Below are 14,504 nucleotides of genomic sequence, written 5' to 3' on the forward strand. Positions count from 1 at the left end.
AACTGTCATTATTTGCAGATACTATATAGAGAAAAACGTTAAAGATACCACCAAAAACCTACTAGAACTGATAAATTAATTCAGTAAAGTAGCAGGATACAAAATAAATATCAACCTGGTATCATACCATACTACAAGGTTACAGTAATCAAAACAGCATGGTACGGGCATAAAAACAGATATATATATCCATGGAGCAGAATAGAAAGCCCCATAAATAAAACCACACCTATATGATCAACTACTTTTTTTAAAGGAGGCAAGAACAGACAATGGGATAAAGATAGTCTAGTCAATAAATAGTGTTTGAAAAATTGGACAGATACATGCAAAAAAATTAAAACTACATCATTTACAAAAATAAACTCAAAATGGATTAAAGACTTCACTGTAAAACTTGAAATCTATAAAACATAGGCAGTAAAATCTTGGACATTTCTCTTAGCAACATTTTCTCTAATATATATGCTTTGGCAAGGGGGGAAAAGGGAAAATAAACGAAGGGGAATACATCAAACTAAAAAGTTTTTACACAGCAAAGGAAAATATCAACAAAATGAAAAGACAATCTAATGAGTAAGAGATGATATTCACCAGTGATACATCTGGTAAAGTGTATCATAAAGAACTCAGACAAACAACCCAATTAAAAGGTGGGCAGACCCCAGCCAGTGTGGCTTAGTGATTAACAGTCGATCTATGAACCAGGAAGGTAAGATTCCATTCCAGGTCAGGGCACATGCCTGTTGTTGTGGGCTCGATTACCCAGTAGTGGGGGGTGTGGGAGGCAGCTAATCAATGATTCTCTCTCATCATTGATGTTTCTATCTCTCTCCCTCTCCCTTCCTCTCTGAAATCAATTTTTTTAAAAAGTGGGGGGGGGGGGGGGGAAAGTCCACAGAAGACCTGAACAGATACTTCTTTAAAGAGAACATACAGATGGCCAAAAGACATATGAAAAGTTGCTGAACATCACTAATCCTCAGAGAAATGCAAAACAAAACTGCAATGAGATAAAACCTCACACTTGTCAGATGGCTACCATCAATAAATTAACAAGCAACAAGTGTTGGGGAGGATGCAGGGAAAAGGAAACCTTAGTGCACTGTTGGTGAAAATGCAGATTGATGCAACCACTATGGAAAAAAAGTTTGGATCATACAGAACAATGGAACAGAGAGCATTTTTTAGGTGTAATAAGTCGGACAGAGAAAGCAAATATGTTATGATTTCTTTTTTAAGAGGAATAAAAAATACAAAACAAACAAACAAAATGAAATAGAGGCAAACTCCTAGATAGAACTGATGGTTGTTAGCAGTAAGGTGATTGGAGGGTGGGGGGCAATAAAGGGGAAAGTACAAATGTCCAGTTATAAACTAAACAATTCATGGAGATGTAATATATAGAAGGGGAATGTAACCAATAATATTGTAATAACTATGTACAGTGACAGGTGATTACTACACTTATTGGTGATCACTTTGTAAGATATATAAATATTGAATCACTATGTTGTACACCTAAAACTAATAATATTGCATGTCAACTATAATTAAAAATACATATTAAAAGAACTAAATGGAAAAGTAGAAATGTTCAGCTAAGAAATAGAAGATATGAAGAACCAAATGGAAATTTTAGAACTAAAAAATACAGCTAAATAAAAAAGAAACACTTCACTAAGTGAGCTCAATAGCACAATGGAGATGACAGAGTAAACAGTCAAAAAATTGAAAATAGATAACTAGAAATTACTCAATCTGAACCACAGAAAGAGGAAAAATAGTCCCCTCCCAAAAAAATGAAAGAACACATCTTCAAGGACCAGTGTGACAACAGCAGAAGTCTAATATTTAGGTTATTATATTCCCAGAATGAGAGGAGAAAGAGGATATGCTGAAAACTTTCCAAATTTGGTAAAAATTAAAAACCTACTGATTTAATAATTTCATAGAACCTCAAATAGGATAAACCTCAATACATCCATGCCCAAATACATCAAAATCTTACTGGTGAAAACTAATGACAAAGATAAAAATTTTGAAACTACCCCAAGAAAAATTATGTATTACCTTATAGCAGAACATCAACTCAATTGACGGCAGATTTTTTGTTAGAGACTACATAACTCAGAGCGAAGTGGCACAATGTGCATAAAGGACTGAAAGGAAAGAACTGTCAACCCAGAATTCTATATCCAATAGAAATAGCCTTTTAAAATGAAGATTAAGTAAATGCATTCTTCCTCCCTCTTTGCCATTCTTTTTTGAACAAACAAATGCTTTATTATTTCTTTTAGGGAAAACGGTACCTAATTGGAGTACATGACATTTGTTTAGTGCTTAATAGATAAAGCACTTTCATTTACATTGTTTCATTTTTTTCCTAAGCAGCACTCTTTAAAGCACCTAAAGAATAATTAGAATGAGTAGAGATCATAACACATGAAGCAGTTTCTCTAGAAACATTACTTTTGCTCACTATTTAACACTTCCAAAGAGAAAAGAGGTCCAATAAGTCAAATAAGGACATGCGAGACAACCCAGTTACCCTTGAGTGCAGTCACAGAGTAGTGTTATATGTAGCTAAAGTATATTCTGAGTGAGGCCAGATTTATAAATTTAAGCTGTGATTTAATGAAGGCACTTGCTTTTTTTAAATTTATCTTTATTGTTTAAAGTTATACAGATGTACCTATTTTTTCCCCATTGAACCCTTCTAGCCTGCCCCCGCCCTCTGCCCCAGGCCTTCATCATGAAATAACTTATTCACTCTAAGGGAGGGAGGTAAGATTTGTATTCCTTCACAAGCCTTGAGGCCAATTCTTGGATCAGCTGTGGTGACAGAGGTTTTTAGAAAGAGCACTCTGTGTGCTGTAGCTTTGTAAAATGTGGGAGAGTAATGTGTCCCCCCCCCCGCAGGCCTGGTCCCCACTAACTGCCCTCCCCTGCAGGCCTAGTCCCCACCAACTGCCCTCCCTTGCTGGCCTGGTCACCCCCAACTTCCCTCCTCTGCTGGCCTGGTCACCTCTAACTTCCCACTACTGCCCTCCCCTGCAGGCCATCTTGTGGTGGCCATCTTGTGTCCACGTGGGGACAGCCATCTTGTGTCTTGGTGTGATGGTCAATTTATTATTACTAAAGGAAGTGAAAAAGTGAAACATTTAAAAGAGAAATTATACCATTGAGATGCTCTCTACCCCAGGGAATCTTTTTCACTTCTCTCTCCATTTTATTTATTTATTTATTTATTTATTTATTTATTTACTTACTTACTTACTTACTTACTTATTTTTCAATTAGAGTTTACATTCAATATTATTCTGTCCTCAGAAGTTCAACATAATGGTTAGAAAATTACATACTTTACAGAGTGGTGCCCCAAGTTTCAAGTACACACATGGCCACATACATAGTTATTACAATATTATTGACTATACTAGAGGCCCGGTGCATGAAATTCGTGCACGGGGGGGAGGGGGTCCCCTCAGCCCAGCCTGCACCCTCTTCAATCCAGGACACCTTGGGGGATGTCCGACTGCCAGTTTAGGCCCGATCCCCGGGATCAGACCTAAACCGGCAGTCGGACATCCCTCTCACAATCCGGGACCGCTAGCTCCTAACTGCTCACCTGCCTGCCTGCCTGATCGCCCCTAACTGCGCCCCCTGCCAGCCTGATCACCCATAACCGCCTCTGCCTGCCAGCCTGATCGCCCCTAACTGCCCCCCTTGACAGCCCAGTAGCCCCTAACTGCCCCCCTGCCAGCCTGGTTGCCCCCAACTGGCCCCCTCTGCTGGACTGGTTGCCCCCAAATACCCTCCCGCCGGCCTGGTCCCCCCCAACTGCTCCCCTCTGACAGAATGGTCGCCCCTCACTGCCCCTCCTGCCAGCCTGGTCGCCCCACGCAGACTGCTGGTGAGTCGTTTGGTCATCCCTCGCTAACCCCCCTGCCGGCCTGGTCACCCCATGCAGCCTGCTTATCAGTCGTTTGGTCATCCCTCGCTAACCCCCCTACCAGCCTGGTCACCCCATTCAGACTGCTGGTGAGTCGTTTGGTCATCCCTCACTAACACACCTGCGAGCCTTGTCACCCCATGCAGCCTGCTGTTTGGATGTAACTGTGAGGGCGTTGTGACCAATTTGCATATTACCCTTTTATTAGTATAGACTAGAGGCCCGGTGCATGAAATTTGTGCATGGGGGGTGTCCCTCAGCCCAGCCTGCACCCTCTCCAATCTGGGACCCTTTGAGGGATGTCCAACAGCCCGTTTAGGCCCGATCCCACCAGGATCAGGTCTAAACAGGTGGTTGGACATCCCTCTCACAATCCAGGACTGCTGGCTCTCAACTGCCCTCCCCTGCAGGCCTGGTCCCCCCAAACTGTCCTCCCCTGCAGGCCTTGTCCCCCCCCCCCCAACTGCCTTCCCCTGCTGGCCTGGTCCCCCCCAACTGCCCTCCCCTGCTGGCCTGGTCCCCCCAAACTGCCCTCCTCTGCTAGCCCGGTCACCCCTAACTGCCCTCCCTGCTGGTCTGATCGCCCACAACTGCCCTCCCCTGCAGGTCTGGTCCCCCACAACTGCCCTCCCCTTCTGGCCTGGTCCCCCCCAACTGCCCTCCCCTTCTGGCCTGGTCCCCCCCAACTGCCCTCCCCTGCAGACCTGGTCCCCCCCAACTGCCCTCCCCTGCTGGCCTGGTCCCCCCCAACTGCCCTCCCCTGCAGGCCTGGTCCCCCCCAACTGCCCTTCCCTGCAGACCTGGTCCCCCCCCCCCCAACTGCCCTTCCCTGCAGGCCCGGTCACCCCCAACTTCCCTCCTCTGCCAGCCTGGTCACCACTAACTGCCCTCCCTTGCAGGCCTGGTCCCCCCCAACTGCTCTCCCCTTTTGGCCTGATCACCCACAAATGCCCTCCCCTGCAGGCCTGGTCCCCCCCAACTGCCCTCCCCTGCAGACCTGGTCCCCCCCAACTGCCCTCCCCTGCTGGCCTGGTCCCCCCCAACTGCCCTCCCCTGCTGGCATGGTCCCCCCCAACTTCCCTCCCCTGCAGGCCTGGGTCCCCCCCAACTGCCCCCCCCCCCCCCCGCAGGCCTAGTCCCCACCAACTGCCCTCCCTTGCTGGCCTGGTCACCCCCAACTTCCCTCCTCTGCTGGCCTGGTCACCCCTAACTTCCCACTACTGCCCTCCCCTGCAGGCCATCTTGTGGTGGCCATCTTGTGTCCACGTGGGGACAGCCATCTTGTGTCTTGGTGTGATGGTCAATTTGCATATTACTCTTTTATTAGATAGGATTCCTATGTAGTAATCTACATCTCCCTGACTTTTCTTTAACTACCAATTTGTACTTCCTAATCTCTCCCAGTCTCCCAACCCCTTCCCTTCTGACACTGTCAGTCTGCTCTCTGTATCCATGAGTCTGTTTCTATTTTGCTTGTTTGTTTTATGTTGAGTCATATGAAATCTATATATGTTTGGGATATTAACCCCTTATCAATTATATCATTTGCAAACAACTTCTGCCATGCAGTGGGTTGCCTTTTCATCTTGTTGATGCTGTCCTTCACTGTTCAAAAGTTCATTAGTTTGAAGTATTCCCATTTGCATTTTTTTATTTTCTTGTCTTTGCCCAAGAAGCCATATCCAAAAAAAGAGATTTCTAAGCCAAAGAGTATACTGCCTATATTTTCTGTTAAGAATTTTATGGTTTAGGTCTTACATTCAAGTATTTAATTCATTTTAAGTTTATTTTTGTACATAGTGTAAAAAAAAAGTGGCCTAGTTTCATGGTTTTTGGATGTGTCTGTGCAATTTTATCAACACATATTTTGAAGAGACTATCTTTTCCCCACTGTATATTTCTGCCTCCTTTGTCATAGATTAATTAGCCATATACATGTTGGTTTATTTCAGGCTCTTTATTATGTTCCATTGATCTATGTGTCTGGTTTTATTTCAGAACCCTACTGTTTTCATTACTATAGCTTTATAATATAGTTTTAAATCAGGGTACATGATACCTCCAACTTAGTTCCTTTTTCTCAAGATTGCTTTGGCTATTCAGGGCTTTTTGTGGTTTCATATACATGTTAGAATTATTTGTTTCTAGTTTTGTGAAAACTGACATTGTCATTTGGATAGAGATTGCATTGAATCTGGTAATTGTTTGGCGTAGCATAGACATTTTAGCAATATTAATTTTTCTAATCCAATAGCATGGTATATTCCATTTACTTATGTCTTTTTTGATTTCTTTCTTCAATGTCTTGTAGTTTTCAGAATACAGGTCTTTTACTACCTGGTTAAATTTATTTTCAGGTATTTCATTCTTTTTAATGCAATTGTAAATGAGATTTTTTTTCTCAATTTCTCTTTCTTAAAATTCACATTTGTGTATTAAAATGAAACTGGTTTTTAAATATTAATTTTAAAACTTAAAATAGACTGTTATAAACATAGCTTATTATATATGAATCTCATGGTAACAACAAACCAAAAACCTATAATAGATACACAAAAGTAAAGACAAAAGAATTCAAACACATCACTAAAGAAAATTATCTTTAAGATTCTTTATCTTTAAATTTTGGCATTTTAATTATGATGTGTCTTGGTATGGACCTCTTTTGGTTCACCTTGTTTGGGACTCTCTGTGCTTCCTGGACTTGAATGTTTAGTCCTACTCCAGGTTAGGGGAGTTTTCAGACATTATCACTTCACATAGGTTTTTCTATCCCTTTCTCTCTTCCACTTTTGGTGTTCCTATGATGTAAATGTTTAAATGCTTCTTTGATATTATCCCTAAGGTCACATAATCTATCTCTTTTCTTTTTTTTTTTTCTTTTTTTTTCTCTTCTGATTGTGTGATTTCCACTACCTTGTTTTCCAGGTTACTGATTCAGTCTTATACATCATCTAATCTACTATTTTTTATAACTTATCTTTTTTTGTAAGATGTTCTCCCCCCATATACCCTTCTTAATCCCTCTCTTACCCTCTCCCCAGGCCTACCCACACTACTATCTGTTCATGGGTTATGCATATATGCATATAAGTTCATTGGTTAATCTCTTCCCGCCTCCCCTCCCTCTGAAATACATTGGTCTGTTGCACACTTCAATGTCTCTGGATCTATTTTGTTCATCAGTTTATTTTGTTCGTTAGATTCCACATATAAGTGAGATCATGTAGATGAATGGATTAAAAAACTGTGGTACACAATGGAATACTATGCAGCTGTAAAAAAAGAAGGATCGCTCACCCTTTGAGACCGCATGGAGGGACCTAGAGAGTATTATGCTTAGCGAAATAAGCTAGTCAGAGAAAGAAAAGTATCACATGATCTCACTTATATGTGGAATCTAATCTACTATTGACTCCCTCTAGTGTGTTTTTCATTCCAATTATTATATTCTTCAGTCCTTACTGTTCTTTTTTATTTTCTTTTTTTATTTTATTTTATTGTTTAAAGTATTACATATAGTAGTACATATATCTCCTTTTTTCCCCATTGACCTTCCCCCAGCCTCCCCTAACCCCTGTCACATGCCCTCATCCAACCCCTCCAAGTGTCTTGTGTCCATTGGTTGTGCTTATATGCATGCATACAAGTCCTTTGGTTGATCTCTTTCCCCCTCTCCCCAATACTCCCCAGCCTTCCCACTGTAATTTGACAGTCTGTTCAATGCTTTACTGCCTCTGTATCTATCTTTTGGTTCATCAGGTTATAATGTTCTTTATTTTCCATAAATGAGTGAGATCACGTGGTATTTTTTCTTTCATTGCCTGGCTTATTTCACTTAGCATAATGCTCTCCAGTTCCATCCATGCTGCTGCAAATGGTAGGAATTCCTTTTTTATAGCAGCGTAGTATTCCATTGTGTAGATGTACCATAGTTTTCTAATCCACTCATCTCCGTCTAATCCACTATCTCCATTTGATGGGCACTTAGGCTGTTTCCAAATCTTAGCTATGGTGAATTGTGCTACTATGAACATAGGGGTGCATATATCCTTTCTGACTGGTGTTTCTAGTTTCATGGAATATATTCCTAGAAGTGGGATTACTGGGTCAAATGGGAGTTCCATTTTTAGTTTTTTGAGGAAACTCTATACTGTTCTCCACAGTTATTTTCTTTGTTGAAGTACTAAGTTCATCTATTCTTTTCCTAAGTTTGTTGAGCATTTTTATAATCAATGTTTTGAACTCTTTACTTGGTAGATTGCTTATCTCCATTTGATTTAGTCCTTCTGGGTTTTTGTCCTGTTCTTTCATTTGGAACATGTTTCTCTGTCTCCTCATTTAGGCTACGCCTCTTTGAATTAGACAAAACAGCAACCTCTGCTGGTAATGAAGAAGTGGCCTTACGTAGGAGAGTCGCCTTTGTAAACCATGTGTACCAGGTGTCTGGCAGGCCAGTTGGAGCTGGAGCTGGAGAAAGTGAGGGCTATAGGGAGTCCCAGAGGCAAGCCGCACCTGGGCTGCCTTGGCAGGCTGGCTGGGTCTTTAGTTGGGGCTGGCACAGGTCACAGGCAGTCCCGGCGGACAAGCAGAGCCAAGGCCACTTTGGCAGGCCAGGTGAAGCTGTAGTTGGAGCAGGCTGAGGCTTCGGTAAGTCCAGGGGACAAACTGCACTGCACGCGGATTGAGCTGTAGTTGAAGAGGGCATGCACCATAGGGAGTCCAGGGGCCAGTCACAGAGCTGGTGTGGGCATGGGGTCTGGGGCACACAAGGATGGCCTTGGCCAGCTGCCTACAACTTCTGGACTGTGTTTGTGCTCATGAAATCAAGGTGGAGTGGCAGCAAAACAAATGGTGCTCTTCTGTGTCTCTGACATCAGAGAGAGTTCCCACAGTTGCCCTCAGGTTTGGCAAATGCTCTAGGGCTAGTAAATGAATTTACTTCCCATATATGTAGGTGCCCTTTAAACCTGTTTTTTCGCTGTGCCCAGGTTGGACAAGTCTCTGTGTGGGCCCTTCAGTGATCCCTTCCTGTGCCCCATCTCAGACATACTAAGTCAAAATCTTTGGGAATGGACATTTGCTATGCATGCTGAAGTTGGGAGCCAATGCATATTGCCTCCAATAAAAGAAATTTTAACTCCAAATAACTTTTAAAAGGATGTCAATATACTTCAAATAGGAATACCCATTAGAGTTGGCATCAATCAGCTTGAAATAGCTTACATATGCTCACAGTCCCTACTCTTCTGTATCATGTTAAAGGCCATAAAGTAGGATTTTTTATAAAGTAAGGTACACTTTATATGCAGGAAGATATTCTCAACTCCAAGCTTTGAACCCAATGTTCTTGCCCTCACTCTAATCCCTGACAATAAGAGATCCCTAACAGGAACCTCCCCAAGAAGTATTAGTTAAGCAGTATATCAAATTTTATTTTGGGAAGAGATTAGGCCTAAGTGAATTCTACTCATTTGTGGCAGGCAATATTGCTACATTTCTCCCCAGGAGGTAGGGAAGTAGAGTGGCCATATATTTCAAAGTGGCTCTTACTTGGCAAAAGAACAGTCTTGATGGGCTCACTGTCAAAAACTGGGGATCTCTTCTTCTAAAAGGCCAGTTTGAATGACAGGCCTCTCAGTATGAGATACCTTATCTAATAAAAGAGTAATATGCAGATTAACCATCACTCCAACACACAAGATGGCTGCCCCCATGTGGTCAAAGATGGCTGCCCCCCTGTGGACACAAGATGGCCACCACAAGATGGCCAGCAGGAGAGGACAGTTGGGAGGGACCAGGCCTGCAAGGGAGGGCAGTTGGGGGTGATCAAGCCTGCAGGGGAGGGCAGTTAGGGGTGACCAGGCTGGCAGAGGAGGGAAGTTGGGGGCGACCGGGCCTGCAGGGAAGGGCAGTTGGGGGGGACCCAGGCCTGCAGGGGAGAGCAATTGCGGGGGAGCAGGCCTGCAGGGGAGGGCAGTTGAGGAGGACCAGGCCTGCAGGGGAGGGCAGTTGAGGAGGACCAGCCCTGCAGGGGAGGGCAGTTAGGGGTGACCAGGCCTGCAGGGGAGGGCAGTTAGGGGCAATCAGGCTGACAGGGGAGCAGTTAGGCATCAATCAGGCTGGCAGGGGAGTGGTTAGGGGGTGATCAGGCTGGCAGGCAGAAGTGATTAGGGGCAATCAGGAAGGCAGGCAGGTGAGCAGTTGGGAGCCAGCAGTCCTGGATTGTGAGAGGGATCCCAGATTGGAGAGGGTGCAGGCTGGGCTGAGGGACACCCCCCCCCATGCACGAATTTCATGCACCGGGCCTCTAGTATCTGAATAAAAAAATACTTAGAAGTAACTCACCCACTACAGTTGGGAGGGGGAAAATCTTGCATCAAAAAAAGAACACAGGTGTCCTGGCCAGTGTGGCTCAGTTGGTTGGAGCATCATCCCATGTACCAAAGAGTCACAGGTTCAATTCCCTGTCAAAGCACATACCCAGGCTGCTTTGACAGGGATTTGAACCCTGGTTGGGGAACATATGGGAGGCAACAAATCGATGTTTCTCTCTCATAGTGATGTTTCTTTCTCTCCCACTCCCTCTCCCTTCCTCTCTCTCTCTAAAAAAGAAAAAAAATCCTTAGGTAAAGTTGTTGTTTTTTTTTAAATAATAAAGTAAATAAGGACACAGATGATACTTCTTAGGTGAAAAGGTTTTTAAAACAAGTTTACATATAAGGATATAATTATGAAGGTTGAAAAAGCCAATCAGATTGCAATGTTTGTTCAAGATGCCTAGTAAATGATGTAAATAACATTAAAATCTTATATACAATTTTTTTCTGAAGATGTCAGAATTTTATAGATATTGTCTTAATGGCTCAAAACAGGAATTATCATTCCTAACTCACATATGGAAAAAACAAGGTCAGTATGCCATTCCCCAAAGCCCTCTGATAGTCCTTTTTTTAAACAATGTGTCATAAAACTCAACGATAACTCATATTTTAGTACTATGATTTATGGCAAATATCCTGCTTTGAAATAAAAATCTTTTCCAATAAATGTTCTTATGGATATTTATGAGGAAGTTCAAAAGTTTCAAATTAATCAGCAATAATGAATCAAAAATAAAAGAATTCAGTACAGTTATTTTCAACAGTAAAGAATATGTCAACCAGTAATTTCTCTCCTCTCCTCCCCCACCTTTTCTGGAGAGAGAAAACTCCAAAACATATGGCCCAGGAAGACAATCTGTACTCGTTTATAGCAATGAACTGGCTTTTACATCTCTGGAGCTAGAGTACACAAATGACTTCATAGGCAACAGCTTCCGTATGTTTCATATTTTTAACATTGACCGTTCACAATAAAGATTCTTTGATCCCAGATCAAATGTATGAATCAATTTTCTCTACACTTATTCAGAGAAACCATTATAAAAGCACCCCTCTTCCCCACCTCAGATGTTCCAGCCCTTCCTCCAATCAGAACTATCTCCATTTGTCACCTTCTCTGTGGTACTGCCCACCCCTTTGCTGTGGTTTTTAGCTCTGATCGTTAACCTCTCATTCAAAAGAGGCACAGTAATAAATAAGTTTTGTACATAATAAGTTAACCACAATAAATAAGGTTCCTCTAAGGAACTCATAGGCATCTTTAATAAAACTGAAAGCTCATGGTAATATAGTTAGTAAAAAAAAAAAAAAAAAAAAAAGTGTCCCAATCAGGGAAAACATCCTCAGTAGTTGAAGCCTTGCATATATGCAAGGGAAAAACACACACACATTTTTTTTTAAAGAACTAGATTATATTTATGGCATTACAACTGGAAAAAGTAAATTGAAACCTAAGGCCTTAAGTTAAAAAAAAAAAAAAAGGACCAAAAAGAGCCCTAGATAAATGCAAATCATCAAATTTTTTTTGAATGCCTAAGCATTGCTAAAAAATAAGAGTATCTTCAGCCCAGCTGGTGTGGCTCAGTGGTTGAACATTGACCTATGAACCAGAGGTCACAATTTGATTCCTGGTCAGGGCATGGCAGCCAATTGATAATTCTCTCTCATCTTTGATGTTTCTATCTCTCTCTCCCTCTCCCGTCCTCCTTAAAATCAATAAAAATATATTTTAATTTTTTAGAAAAGAGTATTTTCAACATAAAATTACTTTAAATGACTCCAAGGCCACTTTTTAAGGCCTTACTGAGAAGCACCGTTTTTTATAAAACTATATTTGCTAAAATCTTAAAACATAAATTTTGCAGAAAGGTAGTCATTAAAATACTTCAAAGTTTTACAAAATTTTCTGGTGATAAAATAAATTTGGTAGAAGATTATATTTGGGCCTAATTAGGCCCACGATGTAGAAGAAAGGAGGGAATGGAAGGAAGGGAGGAGGGAGTGAAGGAGAGAGGGAGGGAGGGAGGGGGAGCGAGGAAGGGAAAAAAACTAGTGTTGAAGATCCCTTTAATTTTGTTATTGTTGTTGTTTGTTTCCTTTTGTTTGGACTGGCAGACAGGTCAGGTTTTAGAATAATTTAAGTTACTATCATTCTTCATTTCAAAATACAGCCTAATACCTCAGAAAAAATAAACCAGTGAGAGGGCTGATTCAGACCCTGTACTTGGCAATTATAAGCATGAAAATGGTGTACTTTAACTTAAGTCTAACACAGGAGGTTCTTGAGTTGTTTATATACTTAGCAACACTGTTTTAGGCAAAATTAAACCTTCCTGGCTTTTTACTAAATGAGTTGTTGCATATATCATCCACCCACCCCAAAGATTACAACTTACCTTGCACACGGTAGCAAACTGTTGGTTATTTCCTGCTCCAACTACAAGATAGCCATCCTTGGTTTTAAAAGCCTAAAATAAAAAATACACTCATAAATTTATAATTTTATATATTGAGAATACCACAAAAGTTGCCTTTATTTTCTAAAACTCCAATATAAAAAGCTTGTTCTAAAGCAATGTTATTAAGTCAGTATCAACGAATTAGTACATTTTCCACTTATATTTGCACAGTGGCCTTCATTTGGCATTTTCAAAGCACTTTCTGGCCCTTCCAGTGTTATAACATGGGAGGGGGAAATAATTTAGGAAAATGAAGAAAATCCTGGAATTTTATTACAGCTCATAATATGAAATTCTGTATTCATTACAACACGAATAATGTTGAATTTTCCCAAAGTTTTGTATTTTGTTTCCACTTTTTTTCTTGTAGGGCAAAGCAAGAGGGTACATTGTTTTCTACAAACTAGATGGGAAAAAGGAAAGAAGGAAGGGAAAGAGGGTGGACGCATGTGCTGATGCAGCTACATTTCATCTTTGAAAACCTCAGATGCAAACTTGTGCACAATTTTCACTCTTTAGTAAGTGAATATGGACATATCTGGATCCTGGAATTCTTTGGCTTATCTATCTGAAAATGTCTGTCCCTTTTTGGAGGAACAGACATTTAGACAGCAATACCGATAAGTAATAGACATTCCTACGTCCCATAATCCTAGCCTCTCTGGAGAACTCAGCACCTTCTTCTCCACATTTGATCACAGTAGAGTTTGGAGGAACCAAACTTTACCCTCAGAAAGATTTCTTCCCACTTTCCTTAAGTAAATACATTCCTTCAGTTTCCTTCTTTTCTATGTAAAAATTGCTCTGTATCTTTGCCTACTTTTTCTTCTCTCACTCCTGCCTCTGAGAAACATGACCTCTATCTTTCTTAGCAAGGCTTACTCCCATGCTAATGACCTTGGTACTGCTTTAACTATCGTCTTCCAGAACCCTGCTCAAACACCTTGAATGTCTTTACTTCCCCTGGATCCTTATCTACTGCCTACTTATAGGCTCATGCCTACACTAAAAATATTAACAGCAACAAAACAAAATTTCCATCAATCCTGTCATCCCTCTCAAGTGATCTTCCCTCCATCTTTAAATGGTATAAAAGTGCCACCTGCCTTCTTCACCAACCACCCTGACCCCTCTTTGTTATTTAGTACTGTTAATTATCCCATCCTCCAGAAACCTGTTGTCTCTAAGCTCTGTCTAGGTTCATCTTCAATCTCTCTTACTTGTCTTGCAGGAGTATCTTATCCTCAGCCTTCAGCATTTCTTAAGCATCTGTACTTGGTCTTTTACTTCACTTGCTTCTTATGGTAGCCACTAGCCACATGCGGCAATTGAATTTAAATAAACTAAAATTAAATTAGTCACAAAAGATTATATATGTGTTCCATTTACATGAAAAATCCAAAATAGTCATATCTGTGGAGACAGATTAATTGCTACCTAGGTCTAAGGAAGTTGTAAAAATTTGGGGAGCTACTGCTAATTGACATTGGGTTTCTTGTTGAGGTGATGGAAAGTACTAAAATTGATTGTGGTAATGGCTGCTCAACTCTGTGAATACACTAAAAACCATTGAATCCTATATCTTAAGTGGGTTAACTTATATAGTATGTGAATTATTTCCCAATGAAACTGTCAATAAGAAAAATTAAATTAATGGTTCAATTCCACAGACACACTAGCTACATGTCAAGCATTCAATAGCCACAC

General features: G+C 41.2%; 1 protein-coding gene across 2 annotated transcripts in view; it reads right to left on the minus strand.

Annotated features, from left to right (window-relative positions):
- The window catches only part of SUGCT (succinyl-CoA:glutarate-CoA transferase), a 583,247-nt gene that overhangs the window by 367,877 nt on the left and 200,866 nt on the right, over positions 1 to 14,504 (minus strand). For both annotated transcript variants that reach the window (XM_080665575.1, XM_080665574.1), the window contains exon 10: positions 12,735 to 12,806. In XM_080665575.1, coding sequence (XP_080521701.1) covers positions 12,735 to 12,806 — 72 coding nt within the window. The remainder of the gene's footprint in view (positions 1 to 12,734; positions 12,807 to 14,504) is intronic.

Source organism: Plecotus auritus (genome assembly GCF_963455305.1).
Source record: "Plecotus auritus genome assembly, chromosome: 4".
NCBI classification, from domain to species: domain Eukaryota; kingdom Metazoa; phylum Chordata; class Mammalia; order Chiroptera; family Vespertilionidae; genus Plecotus; species Plecotus auritus.